This window comes from Channa argus, chromosome 17, assembly GCF_033026475.1.
Source record: "Channa argus isolate prfri chromosome 17, Channa argus male v1.0, whole genome shotgun sequence".
Taxonomy (NCBI): Eukaryota; Metazoa; Chordata; class Actinopteri; order Anabantiformes; family Channidae; genus Channa; species Channa argus.
In genome coordinates, this window is record NC_090213.1 from 9,922,401 (window position 1) to 9,944,588 (window position 22,188).

Sequence of the window (22,188 nt, forward strand, 5' to 3'; positions counted from 1 at the left end):
AATTCATTTCCACTATTGTTTTTGTATAACTGAATGTTCTGTATGTTACCATGAAAAATGGGGCAGCTTATTCTAAAAACATAAAGTTAATCTGTCAATGCTGTGAGTACAACAGAGAAAATCCCCTTTACTGGGCGTTTATTGGGATGGAGAAGAAGAGAACCTTTATTTATTTATTTTATTTTTTGAAATAAAGTCTGTGCTGTTTCATAAAAGTTGGCACATTTTTCAAGCAGATCATAAATCATAACTTGTCACCCACAACTTGAAGATAGAGAACATTTGCATGCACTATGGGGTTCTAGCATACTCATACATTGCTCACAAATGTTGCTTTTCTTTAATTGATGAACATGCCTAAAATTAGTGACGAAACAGTGAAGAAACAACATGTTGCAAATTTGATAGTCAATATAAAACTAGTCCCTCGTCTTCTAAGAGGGTCTTTCTGGTCCAGGATCTCCTAAACCCAATCTACCAGTTTGTCTCTAGTCTAGGCAATGTGCTCTTTACATAAACACCTTGATCTGTCCCCTCTCTGGATATCTCTGCTAATGTCCACGTGCGTCCCTCTGTACTGTGTGACTGTTTTGTATTCGGCAGCTGGGTAAGTCATAGGCTGTGAAACTTTGGGACCGTTTGCTGTGGGCCAGCAGCTCAACAAATAACACCAGCCCCCACTGAGACAGAACTCAGTAACCTAATTACATAGTCCACACAAGACCCCCCCCTCCCCTCAGTCATTTCCATTGACAATAACAATAAGTGAGCTTTCGCTGAAGACAAAGGTCCAGCTTCTGGTTCCCAGCAGGCAGATATGTTACACTTTGTTTCTCTGATTTTTGTCCATCTCCTTTAATCTTTCTCCGTCTCCTTGGCTGCCTGTAGGGGACTTGAATAATGTGAGATTCTCAGCATACCGAACAGCCATGAAGATCCGCAGACTACAAAAGGCACTGTGCTGTAAGTAAGACACACACTTTCATACCTACAGTCGTGGTGTGCTTCTTTTGATCCCTGTGTGCAAAGAGGGGATGCAGTAATGATTTCAAGCCTTGCCAGATGCTGTGCCAAAACAGACCAGAAGCCAAGAGCATTTTGGCTTTAAAATTGCATAGATTGTGTGTGTGAATTTATATGATTTTGTCTGTGTATAGTCACAGCTGGTGCTGCACCTGTTGAGCATAGGTGGGATTTGCTTTATACTGTGTTTTTTTAAACCTTTTTCTTAACATGAGTGCTGCTGTTTTCCTGTTGATAATGGAATCTTTGGAAAGTGCTGCTATTACCTACAGTCTCAAGTCACTATCAACTCCATCTATTAAGTTACCCCCCCCTTTGAGATTTCAGCCAGCATGGGAGCAGAAACTTGAGCTTAGCACAGTGTAAGAGTGGTGACAAATGTTAACTATTATCCAGCTGTTGACACTATTTTTGCAACGCACACTGTGAGCCCACCCTGCTCATTTACATCCTGCTGTTTGTTGAAATATGCTGTATAAAACCATTCTTGGCGTATTGTAGGTGTATGTGCCTATGAACAGCTTTGGATGTCTGTGTACCTAAATAAATATGTGTTATTGTATTTGTTGGTTGTTAATGAGTTTGAGTGACTGAGGCATTTTAGTTTGCTATCTCATATTGCCTCTCTGATTGCATGCGTGTATTTGCAACGGAAATGCATTAGGCTGAGTGATTTCGACTTGGGGCACTGCAATTCAATTTCATCCATTAGATTAGAACAGTCATAGTGCAAACACACACACATTAGAGGGATCGGTAGCGATTAGTTATTAGCCAGGATTCATATGGAATCTTTGCTTGGAGACCTGAGTATGCCTGTGTGAATGTTTGTAGCTGTGTGTGTGTACACATGGCTGCGTGTGACAAATGGTGCGCGCACATGACAGGGATACTATAAAATGGGTAATTGGGTTAAGTTTGTGCTAGGGGGATAGAGAAGCACAAATGAGCTTGCGCAGCATCCAGCTAATGTGCCTCAGCTTCTCTGCTTTATATTTGCGACTGTAATGAGAGAACTCAAGTTTTACTTTCTGACAGCATGGCTGTGTCCACTTGATGTGGATACACCTCAGTAAGGAGAGGGTCAACGGCAATGAAGCCAATGAGGAAGGTGAGGAGAAGAAGTGAGAGGGATGAGAGCTGTAAAAAAGGTTTAAATGTCATGCCAGAAGTTGGTTTCAGGGTCAAAGGAAGGTTTGCAGACTGATCAACTCTAAAACTTCAACCTTTGCCAATTGTCACACTTACTAATATAAAGGACTGTTAAAAAGTTTTTGATCCTCCTGTATTTTATTAGTTGCTGACTAAATCTAAAGGTACTGTATATATTGTTACCAATACCCAGAAATTAGGTAATACATAGTAGAAAGGGTTTGAGATAGAGATTTGTGTTTTAGTAACAATGTGCAGAGAACACTAATTGTTTTACCATCTAGGGGCATTTGCATGTTTTGAACAGGGACAGGATTAAGTGTTTGACTTTTCAAGTGGACTTTTTGAGATCTGAGCTTGGCATTAACCGGTGTGTAAATTCATACCAAAAGCACATGATCTAATAATGCAACACATTTTGATATGAGACTGATTAAGCAGATGGAAAAGAAAAGCTATTTTTAACTTCTTCTAAGAAAATGATGAGGCAATAGATGAAGAGTTCAGTTTTTCAGTCAGACTATGTATAAGTTGCACTAGGCATAACAGCAGCTCTTATATCTTATCTAGGTTATGTGTCTTTATATTGGTTTGTTTGTGTATATTTCTGTAGCTGACTATTACATTTATTATCTTTCTCAAGGGGGTCTATCAGCAAATGTAAATTTACACTGTTATTCACACTGTGTTACTTTTAAGATTGATAAGTTATACAAGTGTAGATAATAAATAATATGATTGAAATATTGATATTAATAGAATGATCCCTTTCTTATCACTGAAAATGTAGCCAACAAAATAAATTAGAAGAACATGGACTCTCATTCTGACTTTCTGACATTTTTCATCTAATTTATCTCTTTGTGTTCCGCATTTGCTCTGATATTAATATTTGACCAAAATCATCCATCTGTTCTTTCTCTCTGTCCACCCGGCAGACTCTTGCAGTTAGTTGTTTTGAACTATTTTGGACAAAATATCAGTCAATTCTGCAGTGCCTCTTGAAGTGCCTCTATAGCGTGTGCCATTTTCAGTTCCCCGGATTGTTGGCAGTTTTAGAAAAATTGGAACCACTGCTGAGCTCAGTGAACAAGTCGGAAAGGTTACTAATGGTTCTAACTCGCTCTTTTTTTCTTTTTGTCCCCTGTCACCCCTTATGGGATTTCTTGTTCTTTTCAAAATTTTTTCTTTGTACCTTCTGTCTGCTCTTGTTAACCTTCTCCTTTCTGTCTCCCCATTATTTCTCTCCTACACTGTCTTCCATTTTCTTTTCCATCACTCTTCTACCACTCTTGCTCCCATTTCCACACTCCCCTCTTGCAGTGGACTTGTTGGACCTCAACGTGGCCCAGAACACGTTTGAGCAGCACAAACTCACTAACAACAATCAGCTGCTGTCTGTTCCCGATGTCATCAATTGCCTGACATCCATCTACGACGGCCTAGAGCAGGAGCACAAAGACCTTGTCAACGTGCCACTCTGTGTTGACATGTGTCTCAACTGGCTGCTCAATGTTTATGACACGTAAGTATGCCACATGTTTTGCATTTATGATAGAATCATCATTTTTTTTATAACTTTGCATGTTGTCATCTTGGCCTTTTTTTAAAGCAGTAAGGGTTGCTGGGGTATTTGTTTATTGCTAAGTTTGCCTGTTTATACATTTATACATGTCCAAAATAAGATATGTTAAACAAGACTGCATGAAAGTGTCAGAACTGATGTGTCGCTATGCATTTCGACTGTATTTTACATATTTACCTACACATATTCTATTACCCTGCATTAGTTTTTCCCAAATGGTATGATGTGGGATTTTGTGACAACCATATGTTATTATTGCAATATACATCAATACAAAAAGGTTATCAATGAATTTTTAATCACTGTACCAATGTTTGCGTAAACTAAAAGGACTCATCTTCACCACTCTCTGGGATTCTCCACAATGTTGAAAGACGCTCCCGCTATTTTCTCCTAAAGATGACAGGATTCATTAAGAAGAAGAATTTACTTATAATGCTAAGCTCAACACAAACCCAGGGGTCTCTAGGGAATAGTTCTTATTTGTTTGGTATTATTGAGAATCTTTAGGGCAGAGCCATAGTGGTTAATACGCAACCCATAACTGAGGACGGGAGGGCTCTTTGGTGACCACTTCAGCAGATGATTCCTTCAATTCGATAGGGAAAGGTTGGTGTAAAAATGTTAAGGCTAACTTTAACAACCTAATAACGTTCAGTGAATGGAAATGAGATGAGGAGAACATGTATTGAGAGAGATGGGGAAAAGGTGCAGAGAAGAAGGAGGACTTATATGTGTGATAGGAGTGAACATGTTTATAGAGGCACAGATATGAATGCTGGACTACCTTGAGATTTTTGCATGCTTTTGGTGAGCCTTTGACAACAAAATGTTTAAAAACCACACTTCTATCCATTCAGAAATTGACAACATGCTTCATGCACCTGTGAGAGAACCTGCTGGCATGTAAATGACTGTTACACTTGACTGGGTTTGTTTGGGAAGAGACATGCAGTGTGTGTGTGTGTGTGTGTATAAATACTCTGTGCACTGGCATGAACATACAGCACTCTGTATAATCACAAGTGTGTTCACAAGGTCTTAAACAACTTACCTGTCTGAACATTGTTTCTGGGTATACAGAAAAAAAATCTCTTACTAGCTCTCTCAGAAAGTTGAAGGTACAGGAGAACACATAAATACACACTACATTTACATATACTCTTTAAACACTGCTGTGGCATATATTTCAGTTCTGCACTAAACTGAACACACATAGAGAAATTGTACATACACGAACATAACACAGTATGTATGATGAATGTTGGCCACAGTCTGATAAGCATGTGTATGTGTGGTCCCAGCAGTGGTCGGAGCGGGAAGATCCGTGTCCTGTCTATGAAGATTGGCTTGCTGTCTCTCTCCAAGGGACACCTAGAGGAGAAATATAAATGTAAGTGCATTATGGTTATGGCAATATGATATTTGCTGATGTACAGGTGCACATAAACATACAACACTGTCCCACCTGCCAGAACACGGCAGTCTGCTGTGAGTTGATCCCATACTGCTCCAGCACAGCTGTAATCTCAGCGGCATTAATCAAACTCACAGTGAGAGAGACAAAGAGAGAGAAAGAGAATCTGGAGAGTGGGTCATTTAATTGGATGGGAGACCTCCTACACGTTTTCCCTGTTCTTTATTTAATTTTCTATTCTGATTTATTTTTGAGGATTAGGGAGGGTGATTATAGTCTTGCTACGCTGGGAAGATACTGCCATTTTGCTTTCCTATTCTTTGTTTCTAATGCTTTATCACTCTCTATATTCCTCTGCTGTCACTGCTCCCAACATTGTTCTTTTTTCTACGTGTGCCACTTGGTCTTCTGTCCTGTCTTACTTACTCTTGCTTCCCTTCTTTTCCCCTCTTCCTTTCTTTCACTTGCCAGTGCATGGACTCTTTTATTCCTGAGCTTATTCGTTCCACTGGCAGTTTCTATTAGCCTGAGAAGGGTATCAAGCTCGGTTGATTGCATCCTTCCTTCTTTACTCTTGGACTCATTGGCTGTCAGCCCCATGCATATAGATACACCTACCCACACACACACACACACACACACACACCCAGCTGAAAGACATTCTGCCATTTGACTCTTTTAATGACAGTTGTGTATGTCAAGTTACAGCAGAAAGTTAGAGATTGTGGGATGAGATGACACACTGTAAGAAGTGTGTGTCAGAACATGTCATTACTGGTATTTTATAGATACCTACAAAGCACAAACGGCACTGCAAACACCAGCACGTACACGTGCTTACATAATGGGAGCTGGCATCAGGGCCAGACCTCACACAGAGATCAAAGTCTGCTGTAAGCAGAGCAGAAAGACCTGTCATGCTGTCCGTTTTTCTCTCCCCTTCCCCCCCTTTTTTTCCAGATTACCCTCTCTGCTCTCTTTACTCAGTTTGGGCTTGACTTCTGCAAATGTTGTATAATGTCATCTGAAATATTACGACATCGACATGTGAACTGGGCAAGCCTGCATGTAACTGGGCAGACGTCCACATCGAGTACAGCTCTGTCATTCTCCACGTGGTGGAGTGTGGGAAGCAGGGAGGGAAAGATTAGAGGAGAAAGGACCTGTCATGCAAGATGCAAGATAAAAAGATTAAAAATGCACATTTTCCCTGTGTCCTTCCCACTACCTCCCACCCACATATACACACACTTTAACTCCTATTCTTTGTACCGTTATTCTTGTACCATTTACATCTATTTATACCTGTATGTTTTTTTTAATGTCACCCATGTGCATTGACTCTTTCCTTCGCTCCCTCTTCCTTATCTTTCTCTCTTCGTTCCACTCTGTGCCTCACTTACCTCCACTGCCTCCTCCCCTTCTCAGACCTCTTCAGCCAGGTAGCATCGCCAGGTGACACATGTGACCAGAGGCAGCTTGGTCTGCTGCTTCATGAAGCCATCCAGATCCCAAGGCAGCTCGGGGAGGTGGCTGCTTTTGGCGGGTCCAACATCGAACCTAGCGTCCGCAGCTGCTTCCAACACGTATGTCCACACGTAAACACTGTACAATCATGTTAAGTACTGCAGATGTCCCTGTGTTCACACACACACACTCAAACTCACATACACACACACATTTCCCAGGCATTTAACAACTGCCTCTCTCAATCCTGTAAATGTGTTTCAGAATGTAAGCTCTGCTGACCAACCATGAAGCATCAAATGACCCCCCAGTCTTCTGCTGGCTGTCCTTTGTGTTTTACTGCAGCCAACTAACCACTTTCCTCTGTGGAAAGTGGTTTATCTGTGGACATTAGTGGCATTTAATGATGTCTTCGTCCCCCAGGATCACTGTTTCATTTTTCTCATTCTTTCTATCCTAGCTCATGCTTCGGGAGTCATAAATGGGAGCCAAACATTAAAATTAGGAAGCTATAAATTTCACTGATTCCCTGTGCTGCGCCTCCCAAAATAGCAGAGTGAGGCAGTTTAAAACCTGTATCTATTTCTCTTTTTCTTCCCTGAAAAATAAAAAAGGCAGAGAGGCAAACACCTTGCTGCCTTGTCTGCACTTCACTCTGTTGATGACAAATCAACACACACATTTATACAAAGAAACGCAAACGCAATTGTTTACAGAAATGTTCCTGAATTGCTGTGCCAGCTGTGGTCCAGTGGCTCATTAATCATTTAATCATCAAACCAGGTTGTAAGGAAGAAACCAGGCACGCACACACACACACCTCTCTCTCTTTAATTTCTGCAAAGACACACATAGACAAGCCAGAGCCCTGTGCCACCTTTGTGTCAGTCTGCCCTGGCACTGACATAGCAGTCACCCAGTCCATTTGGTTTAATGGGCCTGTGATGAACAGGTTGCACCATCATAAATATGGCCTCTTTCCCTGTTCCATTGTCACTCGCCTTCATTTATCCATCCATCTGTCTATCTAGTCATCCTTTCAGCCATTTCCTTCCTGCAGTAATTATCTGCAAGTGCTATAAATCTGATGTTGGATTGCAAGAAGGAAGAAGGGAAGGCAAATATGAGACTAACATATTGGAAAGGAGAGAGAGAGAGTATTCTGCTTTTGGAAGGGAAGGTCACATTTAAGGTTGACAGAATTAAAGATGATGTAGGATGTCTGAAGGGTGAAAGTTTGATTGGCAGCATTCTCAGCATGAATGTGGCTTTGAGAACCAGCTTCAACTATAAATTTAAGAACTTAATGCCTGATTATAATTTTTGGGAAGGAACGCGCTTCTTTTAAGTTTGTTTGGTAGCACTGATTTATTTTCAGGCAGATACACTAATAAAATTGAGACACTCTACGGTATAAGCCTGGGGAAGGGCTCAGGGAAGCATACACCCACACAAATACACACACTCCATTTATTTCGATTATTTCATTCTTCTTTCAAATATATTCAGACCTTTGCTGCATTTGCTGCCCTTTTTGGATGTCAGGGATGATGGAAAGGTCGTCTTTGATTTGTTTAGTGGTAACAACAGCCATGTCAAACTGTCTCACCCTTTGCTGCCTTTTTGAATGGGCTCATTAAAATCTGAAGCTAAACGAAGAGATCCTTCTCAAATATATATGTTGTGAACATTGCTGTGTTGAGTAATGTTTTTTTCTTGATTCTAAAAGGAAGGGTTTATTGGAAAAAAATCGGTAGATAGTGGGCTCTTGGTTATTAGGTCTTGGTTCTTAGAGAAGTCCATTAATTGCTTCACAGACAGACTATTTAACGATGTAGACTTAGCACTGACCAAGTGCAGGTTACATAAATGGTCACTCCTCCAAACACTGAGAACCACAGTGAAGTATAGGGGTGTTTTCATAAGTGCTTGCTCAGAGCAAAATGGCTGTAAGCTCACAGCATCACTATGGGTCTGTAGGAAAAGGGCAGTCAGGTTGTTAACATCAATTAATGTTTATTGTAAGATGTTTCTACCAATAAATGTGAATAAGGAGCTTGTTAAAGTTATGTAGTCTTGGTCCACAATTCAAGGCCTTAATGCACCTAAAGCAATCGACACTTTAGTATGTAGGGTCATCCTAAATTTGCCTGCACTTTATTAGGTTTTCAGTAATGAGCAAAGAGTTACAGCCAATTATTAATTTCTGAGAATAATGTTTTTTAACATGCTACAAAGAGTCTTCACACTTTATCAGCTTAAATAGAAAGTTTAAAGCTTGCAAAGTTCCTAAACTTTTGATTTAGAGTTCCTGCTTCTTCACCCCACTTCTACTATGCCCAGGTTACTAATAAGGTAGAGCTGGAGCCCAGGCAGTTTGTTGATTGGATGCGTCTGGAACCCCAGTCTATGGTTTGGCTCCCTGTCCTGCACAGAGTGGCTGCTGCGGAGACTGCAAAACATCAGGCCAAGTGTAATATCTGCAAGGAGTGTCCAATTGTTGGCTTCAGGTAAGTGTGTGCACTTGTTCATATTTAGCATTTAATTTAGCATTTGTGGAACATGCATAATAGGAAGGTATAATTTGTCTTCTACAGGCCAAACACACATGCACACACACCCATAAACATACATGGCACTGTTCTCCTTTGTCCTCTCCTGGTTGAGCATAAAGGGCAGATCTGCTCTGGAGGGCAGGCATTTATCTAAATGTCAGCAGCTGATACACCACTGACTAAATACCATTCTGAGGTTCGAAATGAAACTTACACCCGTACAGTACAGTACTCACAAACAAGAAGACACTTCACACAGAGCCAGTGATTTGGCAACAATCCTGTGTGTTTATTATCGAGGTCAAAGTGGGTGCGGGAGTCATGCCTGTGTGCGTTATATTATAAGGTAAGGTTCAAATATTTTGATCACCTTATTTAAAATGAATAAAGGTGCCAGCAGTGAGACAATTCCAAACTGAGGTGAGATACAACTTTTTTACAGTATTGTTACACGCAAATACAGCTCAGCGAGTACAAAGCCAATTAAAGTAGTTAATTAAAACTCCCATCAAATAGGCTTAAACATAAGAGAGTAAAGTCAACTGTAGCCGCAGTGATCGCGTATATGTGTTAAAGTCTAATCACCAATTGCTATGAATACGCTAAAACAATAGCTATATTAATATTAAGCTAACAGATTAGCCTGATTTGTTACTTAACAATAACTAAGCAAGTTCTGATGGAGTCTGTAGAAGCCTCTACACTAAACCAGAGCCCCTCCCACTACCAGCTGTAGCAGGTTAGGACTGATTTATGTAATCATTGTAAACCTTGGCCAGTAATTATTATCAAGACTATTTTTATTTTATGTATATAAAAGGATAAGAGACACATACAGCTGTTTAACAGTTTTAATCGGTGTGTCATAATTGATATTCAGTTCTTCAAAGACCAGTCTAGCGTGGAAAAGCTCTTTCTGTGCTTGGACACAGGCGTAGTACTATGCTGAGTGAAGTAGGGGGGTAGGATTGTCAAAGCCTTTACTTTACCAGCAGAAAGAGAAATACAGTCAGAAATCTGATGAAGCACATATCTCCCAAGTTCTGTCATTGATTGATGAGAGGGTGGGATGGACGAAGGAAAGGCGAAAAGAAATGGGAAGGAAAATGCATAACAGGCATTTTGTATGGTCTTGATACGTGATACCTAAAGTACAATGTTACTTGTAGATTCCTTTTTTCCTTTGTAAGGAAAGACTTTTTAAACTAGCATTGTACATAGGATCATATGTCAACAGTTTTCTCTCTGCCTTTGTTTTAATTCCTTTGTAATAGTTTCTGATGTTATTTGCTTTTATTTAATTGTATTGTTTTATATATTTCCTTTACTTTTGAGAATCAGTCTTGAACTGATTATATTAAATAATTCTGTATGAACAGGGTTCGCACTGAAATTTAAGTCATTATAAAGTCTGTTTAATTATTGTGTTTTCAATTCCTGGAAGAAATTAATCCCTATAAGTTCTGGAAATGCAAAAATAAATGGTGGTGTTCATGAACGTTTTAATGCAGTTCAGTTAATATAACTTCTAAACATGACAATTGCTGCTGTATCTGAAGTGAAACTTCAAACATGGATTGTCTCTAGATGGTTTTCCAGCAGTACTGCACTTTTTTCTTCTTTCTTTTTTTTGCGGCAGCCAATCCCAGCTGTCATTGTGCGAAAGGCAGGGGACAACCCTGGACAACCCTGGTCACCAGTATATCTCAGGGCCAACACAGAAAGACAAGCAATCACATTCACACCTACGGGCAATTTAGAGACACCAATTAACCTAACATCATGTCTTTGAAACACAAGCCCACACAAGTACAGGGAGAACATGCACACTCCACTCCAAAGGTTGCACCCGGGGTATTTTTGTAGTTGTGATGCGGCAGTGGCTTTTTTTTCTTTTTCTTTTTTTCACATTTCCCATATTTTTTTTAAAAAAAGAATATTGGTTTAAAGTCACATTTGTCTTGGAAAGACATTGGCAGGCTTTGCACCCTTCCTAAAGTGATGTAGAGGCAATGAGCCAGAATCTGCACAAAAGGTTTTATATAAAAAGTACTTTTTTGAAAATCAGAGAATGTCACTTAACAAAAAGTCAGACAAACCAAACTTTTTAGTAGCTAAACTCATCTGAGCACCTCCTGCTGTGAAGGTGATTTAACACTCTTCCTCTTAGTAATATGCTATGTGTCACTATGCTATGGTGCATTTGACTTGACAGTATTGTGTGCGCTGTTGCATCCTTTGATATATGGGTTTCTCTTGTAGCTCATCAGTCAGCTAACCTTGGGAGAGCTGGAAAGAAAGATAAAAGACTTAAGCTATTATGTCTGAATGGCTCCTGTCTCAATTTAGCTGTTAAATGGCCTTCTGGCTACAGCTGCTGCGGAGGACAACATCCTGAGAGTTGTTGTCACGTTGTTCTGCTTTGGTGAAAATCCAGCAGTCTCCCACATCGTCAGCATATCGAGGAGGGTTTGGATGTAGAAGCATGTGTGAGCATGTGCAGGTTTGTGTGACAAGAGTGACATTAGAAATTGACAGCTCTACAGGAGTCTTCAGTATAGCCTGGAGATGATTCATGTTGTAGTGCTACATGCACACATAAAACATTCCGTGAGACATGAAAGTGACATCACACCTACACACGCTACTTGCCAGGGACTTATCTCACTCCTCACTTCCCTCTTTTTTTCTCTCCTCTCTCTCTAGGTATCGCAGTCTGAAGCATTTCAACTATGACGTGTGTCAGAGCTGTTTCTTTTCTGGGCGCACCGCCAAGGGCCACAAGCTCAACTACCCCATGGTGGAGTACTGCACACCGGTGAGGGAGTAGCACACACAAGTTGTTCAGTAGCACATTTCATATCTCCTTTCCACACACTGCTCATCCAATTAAAGAGAGCATACACATTCACAATTACAGACTTCAAATACCTCCTCTTCGATCTTTTTATTAATATGTCCATCTCGTAATGTTAAATAAACCGCTCACCACAGTCACTCTTGTCCATCAAATCAACAAACCATGCGGTTGTTTAAACTTGTTTAAGTTACAGTGCATGGGCAAAATGACAAAACCATGGGACTTATTAGAAATCATTCATCCACAGAAGCTGTGACTGAGTTAGTCACACCGTGCACCGTGACTGAATGACTAAAACACTGAATCCCCTTATGTTAATTGTTAAGGGATATTTATTTTTGTGGATCATACCCTTTTACATGCACATAAGTGTGCCTCACCCTAACCTGTAGCCTAATCTTAATTATGTGGGCTTGCTTTTTCTTACAAACAGGAGCAGATTCCCCTTAATCTGACTGTGTGATCAGATTTTTATTCCTACAGTGTGATTAATCCAAGTTGACATTACTCCTCTCCTCTGCTTTGATGTTCTGCTTTAGATGCTGTTGATTTCTCCAGCTTATTTTACAATCGACCCCCCTGACAGACCTCTGGCTTCATTTGAATTTACATGAACAAACAGTAAAATGCTTGTGACTCTCTGAGGTCTTTTTATAATTTCTGGTAGAGAGCAATATTCTATTTTACTATTGCACAGAGAGAAAAATATTAGAAAAGAGGGAGCTTGGTAAAATTGAACATTGCTCTTTTACACAGTTATATAGGCTCACTCTCTTGCAAGCCTACTCATTTCAGTATAGCCTCATGTCAAACTTTGAGTGCCCTGAGTGGAGAAGTGTCTCAATTCTATCTTTTAATTTGCTTTTTCAATTTTGCAAATTAGATAAATATTGACTTTGGAGGAGCAGCTGTAGGGAGCAGTGATCATTCTTCCCGGAGTTAAGATGCCCAGCAGCTGCCCTCCAAGAGTTTGAAAAAACAATATTTTATGTTCAGCTGTGCTGCTGCATCAAACACATAAAATGGCTCTTAAAGATTAGTACTCAGCTATGGGCTACATTAGTCACTCCAGAGTTTACAGATCATCAGCTTAATCAGAAAGGAAGAAATAAAATCTAACTTCATAGAGGATGTAATATTTCACTTTGACTTAATCATGATTATTTGTGCCCTATCTGAAAATTACAAGTGTATTTATTTAGGGAATATTATTTATTTCATCAGTCCAAATCACACATAATGTGATGCATCTACAGTATAGTTAGCCATGCCATAAAAAACTTGCAAAAAAAACTTTTTAACTTGCATCTACTTCCATGAAGTTTTAATTATTGTTTTTCAGAATTCATTTTAAACCTGTCTGAAAAGCCTGATTTACACTGTAGTCATAAAGCCAGATCATTAATGGAACACTTATAGAAAAACCTAGAAAATGGATATCGTGGGACTGATATCCAAATAGCTGTGATATAACATGAAGCTTTTGTTCATAAATGCTACAAGTCCAACTTAACAGAACTTTAATGAACCACACAATGCAATAGGTGTAGCAGTGCCAGGACCCAACTCTGTAATTCCTGCCAGGGGATATATAAAATGAAAACTCCCCCAAATCAACTTTTTTTGTGCTTTTCAGTTGAACTCAGCTGTGCAAGTGTCTGTTATTGTTTCTTTTTGTTTTCTCCAAAAATATGAGCATCTTTATTTACCCTTCTCCCAATGCACAAGACAAATCTGGTTTCAGTTTTATACCTTTGAAAATATCTAGTCCACATAAATTAATAATACCACAAAAAAAACAGATTTTGCAGAGAAGTAAAAACTGATGGTGGCTTTTGTGAGACTCAGTGCGACCATTTAATAAGATTTGTTGCCTTATCTTTGCCATACTGTTTATTTTATGGTGACGATATTGCTTTTTTATTAGGTTTAGATTTTTATGGGAGTGGCAATTTTATATTTCCAATAGGCCGTGATATTGAAGAAGCCTTCTTTACCACCATGCTGTGTTTAGCACTGTAAAGGAGCCTTTCCTAAGCTGTCTCATCATGTCAGGGGATATGCCAGTGGCCTAGTGAGGTTAACAACGATATTACTGCAACATAGCAGTAATATCAACACAACTTTACCTTTCTCTTTTCTTTTGCTACTTGTTTTCTGCCAACATCTACATCATCACTATCTAATTTAGACAAAAAAAAAAAAAATTAAAGGAAAACAAACCCATGCCTGTAACCTACATACTAAGGAGCTTACACACACACACACACACACACACACACGCACACAAAAACCCACATACAAACAACAAATTATTTTCCATCTTCAGTGTAATTGTTCTGTAATTGCCGTTGGTTTGCTCAAGCTACCATCTTAAATTGTGTGGATTAGTCAATAAGCCAAGTGAACTCAATAGAGTCTGCTCATTCAGACGAATCTGTCAACTGTGAGAGTTTGCATGTGTGTGTTTGTGTGTTCAACAGCAGTTGTCTGAATCCTCTGCAAAGGGATTTTCTCTCCCTCTGGTTGGACTGTTGTGATAATTTGTTGTTTGCTTGCAAAGCAGAAACCACTTCTGTATGAGGAACACCTTTGCTAAGTATCTAATTAAGAAAACACATTGTCTTCTGCACACATTTTTGTGGTCCTTATGTGTGCACAAGGAAGTGTGGAAATACATACACACAAACACATACACACACAGAGCCCTAAAAAACAAAAACATTACCGTTTTCTTTTTTTTTTTTCTCAGACGACATCAGGTGAGGACATGCGTGATTTCACCAAAGTGCTGAAGAACAAATTTCGATCGAAGAAATACTTTGCCAAGCATCCGCGGCTAGGCTACCTACCAGTCCAGACAGTTTTAGAGGGCGATAATATGGAAACGTAAGTAACACCTAAGTGTCTTTATCAAACAGATGATGCGTAAATATCTGTACTTGTGTTGCTTGATCAGAAGGATGAAAATGAAGTAAAATAAATAGATTAAAGTATGGTTACCCTCTTTTGGTAAAGGTACATACAGCTCCTACCAACTGCAGCTGCTACCAACTAAAAGCTAACAGTCAAGTGTGGTTTTATACAGTGGTCTGGGTTAGATACAGTAGTTTCCCCAAAGTTGGATGGACACTATTGCACAGCCCATAGTTGAAGATGAGTTGTTAAAAATGAAAGTGTTTTGGTTTTACCAGTTTTATCAGGTATTGGACATGTATTTTAATGGCGGATATATCATCAAATCACAGGTTATTGAAAATGTGACACACACGTACAAAAACACAGTATGTCTGAGTATGAGTGTTTATGTCCCACTGACTGTGTTTATTTACCTTTTGGCACAATCTTTACTTCTCTGCACTGTAGATGTTCTGTTCTGCAGCACCAGTCACAGTGTCTGAATCTGATTAATGTTCCTGCTCCTGCCAGCTGTAAATCCCCCAGAGAGCTGTTTCACTAGGCTCAAATTATGCAGATGCCCCAAGGGACTTCATCCTCCCCACTGGAGTATATGTCTCGAGTCGTGGCCCTTTTCAAATACTAGCTAACTTGCCCTGTGTACTCCCACACTGTGTTTTCCGGTATATTGTATCTATCTTTGTCTATATGTTTGTATTTGTGACACGCAATCGATCAATCACACCTAATGTTACAATATGAGATTTTCTGCTTGTTACTTTTAAGCAAAGTAAAACTTTGGCATCTTGTAAGCTTGAAAAACTTTCAAAGATCTTCCTGTGTGCGCACATAGTGACTCACCTGCACATCTCCGATAGATTTTCCTCAACATCCAGTTGCACATAGTCACCTCTCAGATGGATTGCTCTCCCCCTTTCTTCCCTCACATCCTTTCCTCCTCCTCACCTACCAACCTGCTCTTTTCCCTTCTGAAAAACGATTCTGCAGAGCTGCCTGCATGATAAATGCCTCTAAAAGGTAGATGAATTGTGGTAAAATGTTGAGGTCTTCTCAAAATGTGGCAGAAGGGAATGGAGACTTGGAGAAGAGAAATTTAGACCTATTTCACGGTCATAATTTTTCTGTCTCTTTTGCTGCATTAGAGTCTCTCCTGTGGGCTGTCGGCTATCCACATGTTGCTAAAAGCTGGGTACTCTACAGACAACTTTCTGTGTAGAAAGAACCTTGTTGAATTTTTAGCTCTTGAGCTGTCAGTGTGGCTCATACAGTCTCATGTACAGTGATAGCTGAAATTAGTTCAGCCTTGTTGACATTCTACTGACATACTACTGCCATACTAATACATATTATTCAGAATAACTTACTTGTAGAAGTATTAAATATCTTTTGTTATGTACAAACAAAATTAAGGAAAAAGTATTTGTGTTTTTAGCCTCTGTTTGTTTGACAAAGTGAAGAAGTTATTTTTAAGATACTGTAGCAGCAGAAAAGGAAAATTAGATTGTGTGCCATGTAATCGCCCACCCTAATACACGCACTCGCTGTCTTTCTACTCTTCATCGTATCATTTTCGTTTTTTAATTCCACCCACTCGGTTTTCTCTCCACCTTGAGAGAGCAAAACACCACATACTCACCTCCCACATATGTCTTTGCTTAATTTCACACCAGATAGGATTTTTGACTCATTGCTGCTATATTTGATCCTGTAAAGGGACCATTCTAATGGTTTCCCACTCAGTGCTGGGTTTTGCTTATCATCCTTCATAACCAGGTTGAGCAGAAAAGCCACTGCTTTGTTAGGCAGCGCAGAAAGGTTAATGGCTATGAACGTTGGATTGGAAAATAGTGGAAACACCTTCTACGCATTAGTGGACACGAATCAATGCAAGAGACTCATGTAAAAAACTAATTATAAATACAGGATTAAACAAATGATTAAAGTGATAAGGTTAGTATAGGCTTATGTACGCAAAGCAACTTTTGAATTCAGATTGTATTATTATAGGGAAATGTGCTGCTGTTATAAATTCACCACGTATGTGTAATTAAGCAGTCTACCTAAGAATATCAATTTAAGAAGAACAAAACTAGGTTTCAGGTAAAACGGTATACGCAGATATTTAACGTAGATTTGTGATAACGTGTGAACCAGTGCAGCAATGATGCTGACTTTTTGTATACACTCTTTATCTATGCCTACTGCAACTGTTTTATCCTACAAGTTTCTAATGGTGGTGGAGAGTGATGAGCATGAAGGCAACATTAACAAAGCTTCTTCAGGTGTTAGCATGTACAGAAGGTCTTTTACCTCTGACAGAGAAAACAGAGGGACAGTGAGAGCAGAGCAAAGCGGTGCTAACCGTGACAAAATAACCACCACCACATGATGTACCAAATTGATTTTTAGAAAGGGTGATTATGTGAAAGCTAAAAGAAAAAAAGGAAAACATGGAGAAACACATTGCATGGTTTTGACAAATAGAGGACAAAGGACATCAGATCTTTTGGCTTCTTTTTCCCTCAGTCAGCAGTTTTCTAAAGCAGCAAGAAGAAAAACGGTCATTGAGATCGGTTTTGCAGCTTGTGAGTGGGTGTTTATTGCTTAACTAGGGTCCGTTACCATTTGTTAACCCCGGGCTAGATATTTACCCTACTGTCTAGACAATGGCCTTTACATTTTAAAGATTTTGTTCAAATGTTACATCTCAAAGTTTGGGCTCTTTCAATCAAACAAAGGAAAGAGTTGTATCTAAATCTTCTAAAATTAAGAAAAAGGAGGCAACTCTTTAAAAATTAAAAATAGATCGGCCGATGGCAATCTTTTACAAATATTTTTTCTGATTTAGGTTCACTGTGGCTATGGAATTTCACTGCAGCTCAGCCTGAACAGGCTTTTTGCACAAATAGCAGACGAGGTGAAATGTGAACAGGGCTCTGCATCTTGTCATTGTACTTCAGGAGAAACATAAAGCCAAATTTGTCAGAGTCCCAAGGTCTCTGTCATGATTTACCCCTCCCTCTCTCTGCTTTGGTCTCCTTTCTTTTAAACATTTTTCCATGCTTTATTTCTAATTCCTTGTCTCTCTTTTTTCTCTTTGTTTCTCTTTTTTCTTGATTTTCTCACTACAAACAACTTCCTCTCAATTGTATTCATCTTGGGCATAAAACTGTCATTGCACACAGGTTGGACAAATTTGGGTGAAAGGAAAACAATCGGGGATTTGAAAAGCTTTTTTTTGGCAAAGATGAAATATGATGTCACTATACTAATAAAACAAAAAGAGCGAACTGGCCATTCCTTATGGCAAATGTGTCAGTGGGGGCGCATAAGATGCTGCAACTCTGGCTCTGAGTAGTTAGCTCAGTCTACTGCCGACCCTGATTTCTCTTTGACTTGCTCTTCTTGTCTATCTGAATCCCCTGCTACATTTTAAATTCTCCTTGCAGCTACAAACGTGTGACTGCACTGGCTGCCCTGCTGTGAGAAACATAACCACCCTGCCAGACGTCTGTCTCTGAATTTCCCTGCATTAGCGTAGGAACAGAAGCAGGAGGTGAAAAAATATCAACCTCAACAGTTATCTTACCAATTTCCTGGCCAGCCTCCTCCATGAAAAAAACAACACATTTCTTTGGGGTTGTGAGATAAGGTTCCCCATTTGTTTATAAATAACATTTTATGTTCAGCATCTCTAAGAATAGCAGCATTTATCACAGACTAAAAACCAGAAACTTAAAGTATTTATGACATCAGCACATGCCTCCAGCATCCTGTTTGGTCATATTTTATTTCCCAAAACTTTGCGACAAGGAGAAACATTTGCCGTTCTAGTTCTAGTTTACATAATGAATTCAATAGCAGATTAAGCAGAAGATGGGCTGTGCTGTATTTGTTGGTTGTTTTCTTTTCTTTTGGTGTGCTATTTCAGTAAATCCTGCTGGAAGTAAATGAGAAAAGGTAAAGAATTTAGACCATATCATTTTTGTATGCAGTGGAAATCTCAAAAGCAGTTTAATGAAATGTGTGTCAGCAGAAAAGTAAGCTGACATACTTAAGCATTTTCTGTGCAAGCTTTTACACTGACTTTTTGGGAACATTACTGTACATACACTTTGCTGAAAGGTCCAGTTTCAAATGTGATTATTTAGCCTGCAAATTAAACTTAGACTTTAGAGAAGCTCACAGAGCATAATAATGGCCATGTGTGGTAAATACTTTTTTTTTTTGACATGTGTACCCAGGCACTCAGCATTTGGACCGTCTCTTCTTGCCACTTGTTCCTTCACCTGCTGTGTTTTTTTGTGTGAACCACTGAATGGATATGAGCCTGAAATGTTTTGTGTTCCCTTACTCCCTTCCCTTCTTCCCTCCCTGCGTCCCTCCCTTCTCTTACAGTCCCGTTACCCTCATCAGCATGTGTCCGGAGCAGTATGAGTGAGTATCTACGTCACCAGCAGCAACTCCTTGTATCCAGATGGGAATGCCTTAGATTGACACCTCCTTGATTCCGGTCTCTCCTCACTCTCCTCACTCTCATCCCCGTATACCCAACCACTGCATGTTGCCTGCCTGCCTGCCTGCCTGAACCACTGGCTGAACATGCAACCCAAACACTCACCCACTGTCTTCTTACTGTCACCTTCTTCTCTATGTAGCATTTAACTACCATTCAGTTGTTCATTCCAGCACCGGCTGTCATAGGGCATCCAGCTGCTCCGTAGATCATCCTGCTCTTTTTTTCCCCCCCTTATTCTAGGATCATCAGATTTCTTTTGATGAAAGTGATGGTTATGAAGGGCCATTAGATGAGTGTTCGTGTTTGCATGTGCCTGTGAATCTCTAGCTGTGTTAATGTGTTTGTGAGCACGCCAAATCTCATACATCTCCATTGCACCATTCATTTTCAGGCTGTCCCCGTCACCTCAGCTCTCTCATGATGACACCCATTCCAGGATAGAGCAGTATGCCAGCAGGTATGCACTTCATTCTCCAGTCATCATCATCTCATCAGTAAAGGAGGAAGAAGCCAATTTTAAAGGGCAACTAGTGTTTTTTTTGTTTGTTTGTTTTTTGCCTTCAGGCTGCTCCTAATATGGATGCCTATGCAACAACAAGCTGAGGCAACAATAAATACAGATCTGCTAATTCCATGTCTTGCTATATCTTCAAGACAATCATAAATAAATACACTCTTATTTAAGTTTATCAGTTGCTCCTGTTTTTCTATATTTTCTATGTGGAGAATAGATCTCTTTTGTTTTATTGTTTATTCATGTTTCATAGTAAAACAGATCTCAAACTGACACTGCTCTAAATTAAACACAAACTAGATTCTAAAAAATCTACAGTATTCAAAAATCCTGTGGTTGGTCTTAGACACCAGACTGACTCTATTGATCTGAAACATTACCTAACCAACAATGGAAATCAAAAATTAGGATTTTGCCTTCATTTACTGTATGTGCAGAAGGTTTAATTTTGAAATTTGTTTTAACTTGCAAAAGGAATCAATGTTTTTCTCCATGTTCTGGTCTCAAACTCTAAGAACACCATAAAAAATGTTTGGATGTCTGTCATGACCTGTAATCTGTACAAACAAATTTTCAGTGTAACTTAATACCAGCTTGAATTTATACATAGAAACACCATTTTGTATCTTCTTTTTGTTTTGTGACAACGGATGTTTGCATTCATTAAACGTCAGCCGACTGTCAAAATCTTCTCGGTTAGTGAACCTGTGAAAACATGCAGCCACCCACCACTTTGGCTGGTGATATTATGGATTTGCTGCTAAGATCAAAGTAGCAACAGATCACCCCAAAAGCTGTTTTCAGTCACCCACTTTAATTTATCCTGCTGTGTACATCTACACAACCATGTACACAGCACATGAGCTGCAGCTAATCGTTACTAAACTAATGTTCTGCTGCACTAAGATTGAAAACCTGTCATGTTTGATTTGAGATAAGTATGAATATTAAGAGCCACAAATATCACACTTTCACAAATCCCATCTTGCCCCTTGAATTAATTTCTTTCAGCACAAAGCTCATCTTTTTTAAAGTTGTTAAGGGTTACTTGTGTCAAACAAAACCCAGTTTTTCCTTCCAGTCAAAGCTTTAATCATTAAGGGTCCTCTGATGCAGTAATGCTCTGTCCGGCCTGTAACCTTCTATTGGTCACACACCATTAACCTTCGCTCAGCGTTTCTGCCCGCATTGTTTTATAAGAAATGACACAGACATGAGCACTCTAAATTCTAATTTTAACCACAATATTGATGCTGACAATTATAGGACAATTAATGATTTGCATGAAAAAGTACACTGAGAATTGAACCGGATTCTGCCAATCTTCAGTTTCATCCCAAAGTATAGTTTGTGGATCATATAATTACAGTCCTGGCTTCTTTCTACTGCAATGGGATCAGGACTGTTTTGTCTGGATCTATTGTTTGGGGAAAAAATATGTTTTCCCTACAACCACATTAATCTCAGCTGTTGGTGGCAGTATTTAAATGCTTAGGTTTTATCTGTTATTTTAATTTTTTTCAATGATGGCTGTGTTTCTGCCAGGTTGGCCCAGATGGAGCGCTCTAACGGCTCTCTGCCCACAGATAGCAGCTCAGCCACAGGAAGCATGTAAGTCACTTTGTCACTTTTGTACTTTATTTCTTCTCATTCTCATTTTCCCTTTAAATGTTGTATAATTTCCCAGTTGATGTAAGCCAGCACCTGTAATTTATTTATACATTTCTTATATACATTATACACAAGCTGGAAGTCATCGTACAGTTAGCTTATGATGTGTTCCTTTTAGTTTTACTTCAGACATACCTGTAATTTTCTTCTCCAGCTTCAGAGTGCCAAATCCACCCAAAGAAATAAGCAGGTGACTTTTCCACATTACTGAAAAGACATCAAGGTGGATTTTGGGAGATATAAGGAGCTTTTAGGAGAGCAATAAAATGTGGAGTGAGGGGAGGGGGGAGGTGGTTGAATGTAGAAGGAAGGAGACTACTTCAGAAATGTAATGGGTTAGATTGTCAACAGTGAGCAGTGAGAGTGATTGCGTTCAGGATCTCAGCTAACAACCACTTAAGATGTGTTTGATGAGAGGAGGAGGAAACACTGCAAAAAGAAATCAACAAAAAAAAAAAAAGATTAAAAGGTGATGAGAAGCACAGAGCTTACATTATGTCTCTGAT

The 22,188-nt window shown here is 39.4% G+C and overlaps 1 protein-coding gene across 12 annotated transcripts in view; it reads left to right on the plus strand.

The window, feature by feature from the left end:
- Positions 1-22,188, plus strand: part of utrn (utrophin) — a 157,850-nt gene that overhangs the window by 119,739 nt on the left and 15,923 nt on the right. For 5 of the 12 annotated variants that reach the window (XM_067482977.1, XM_067482976.1, XM_067482978.1 and 2 more), the window contains 10 exons: positions 889-963; positions 3,499-3,700; positions 5,065-5,153; positions 6,606-6,763; positions 8,988-9,154; positions 11,906-12,017; positions 14,812-14,948; positions 19,377-19,415; positions 19,889-19,954; positions 21,557-21,622. In XM_067482977.1, the coding sequence (XP_067339078.1) occupies positions 889-963; positions 3,499-3,700; positions 5,065-5,153; positions 6,606-6,763; positions 8,988-9,154; positions 11,906-12,017; positions 14,812-14,948; positions 19,377-19,415; positions 19,889-19,954; positions 21,557-21,622 (1,111 nt within the window). The other 7 variants (XM_067482979.1, XM_067482975.1, XM_067482986.1 and 4 more) reach the window with 5 other exon arrangements.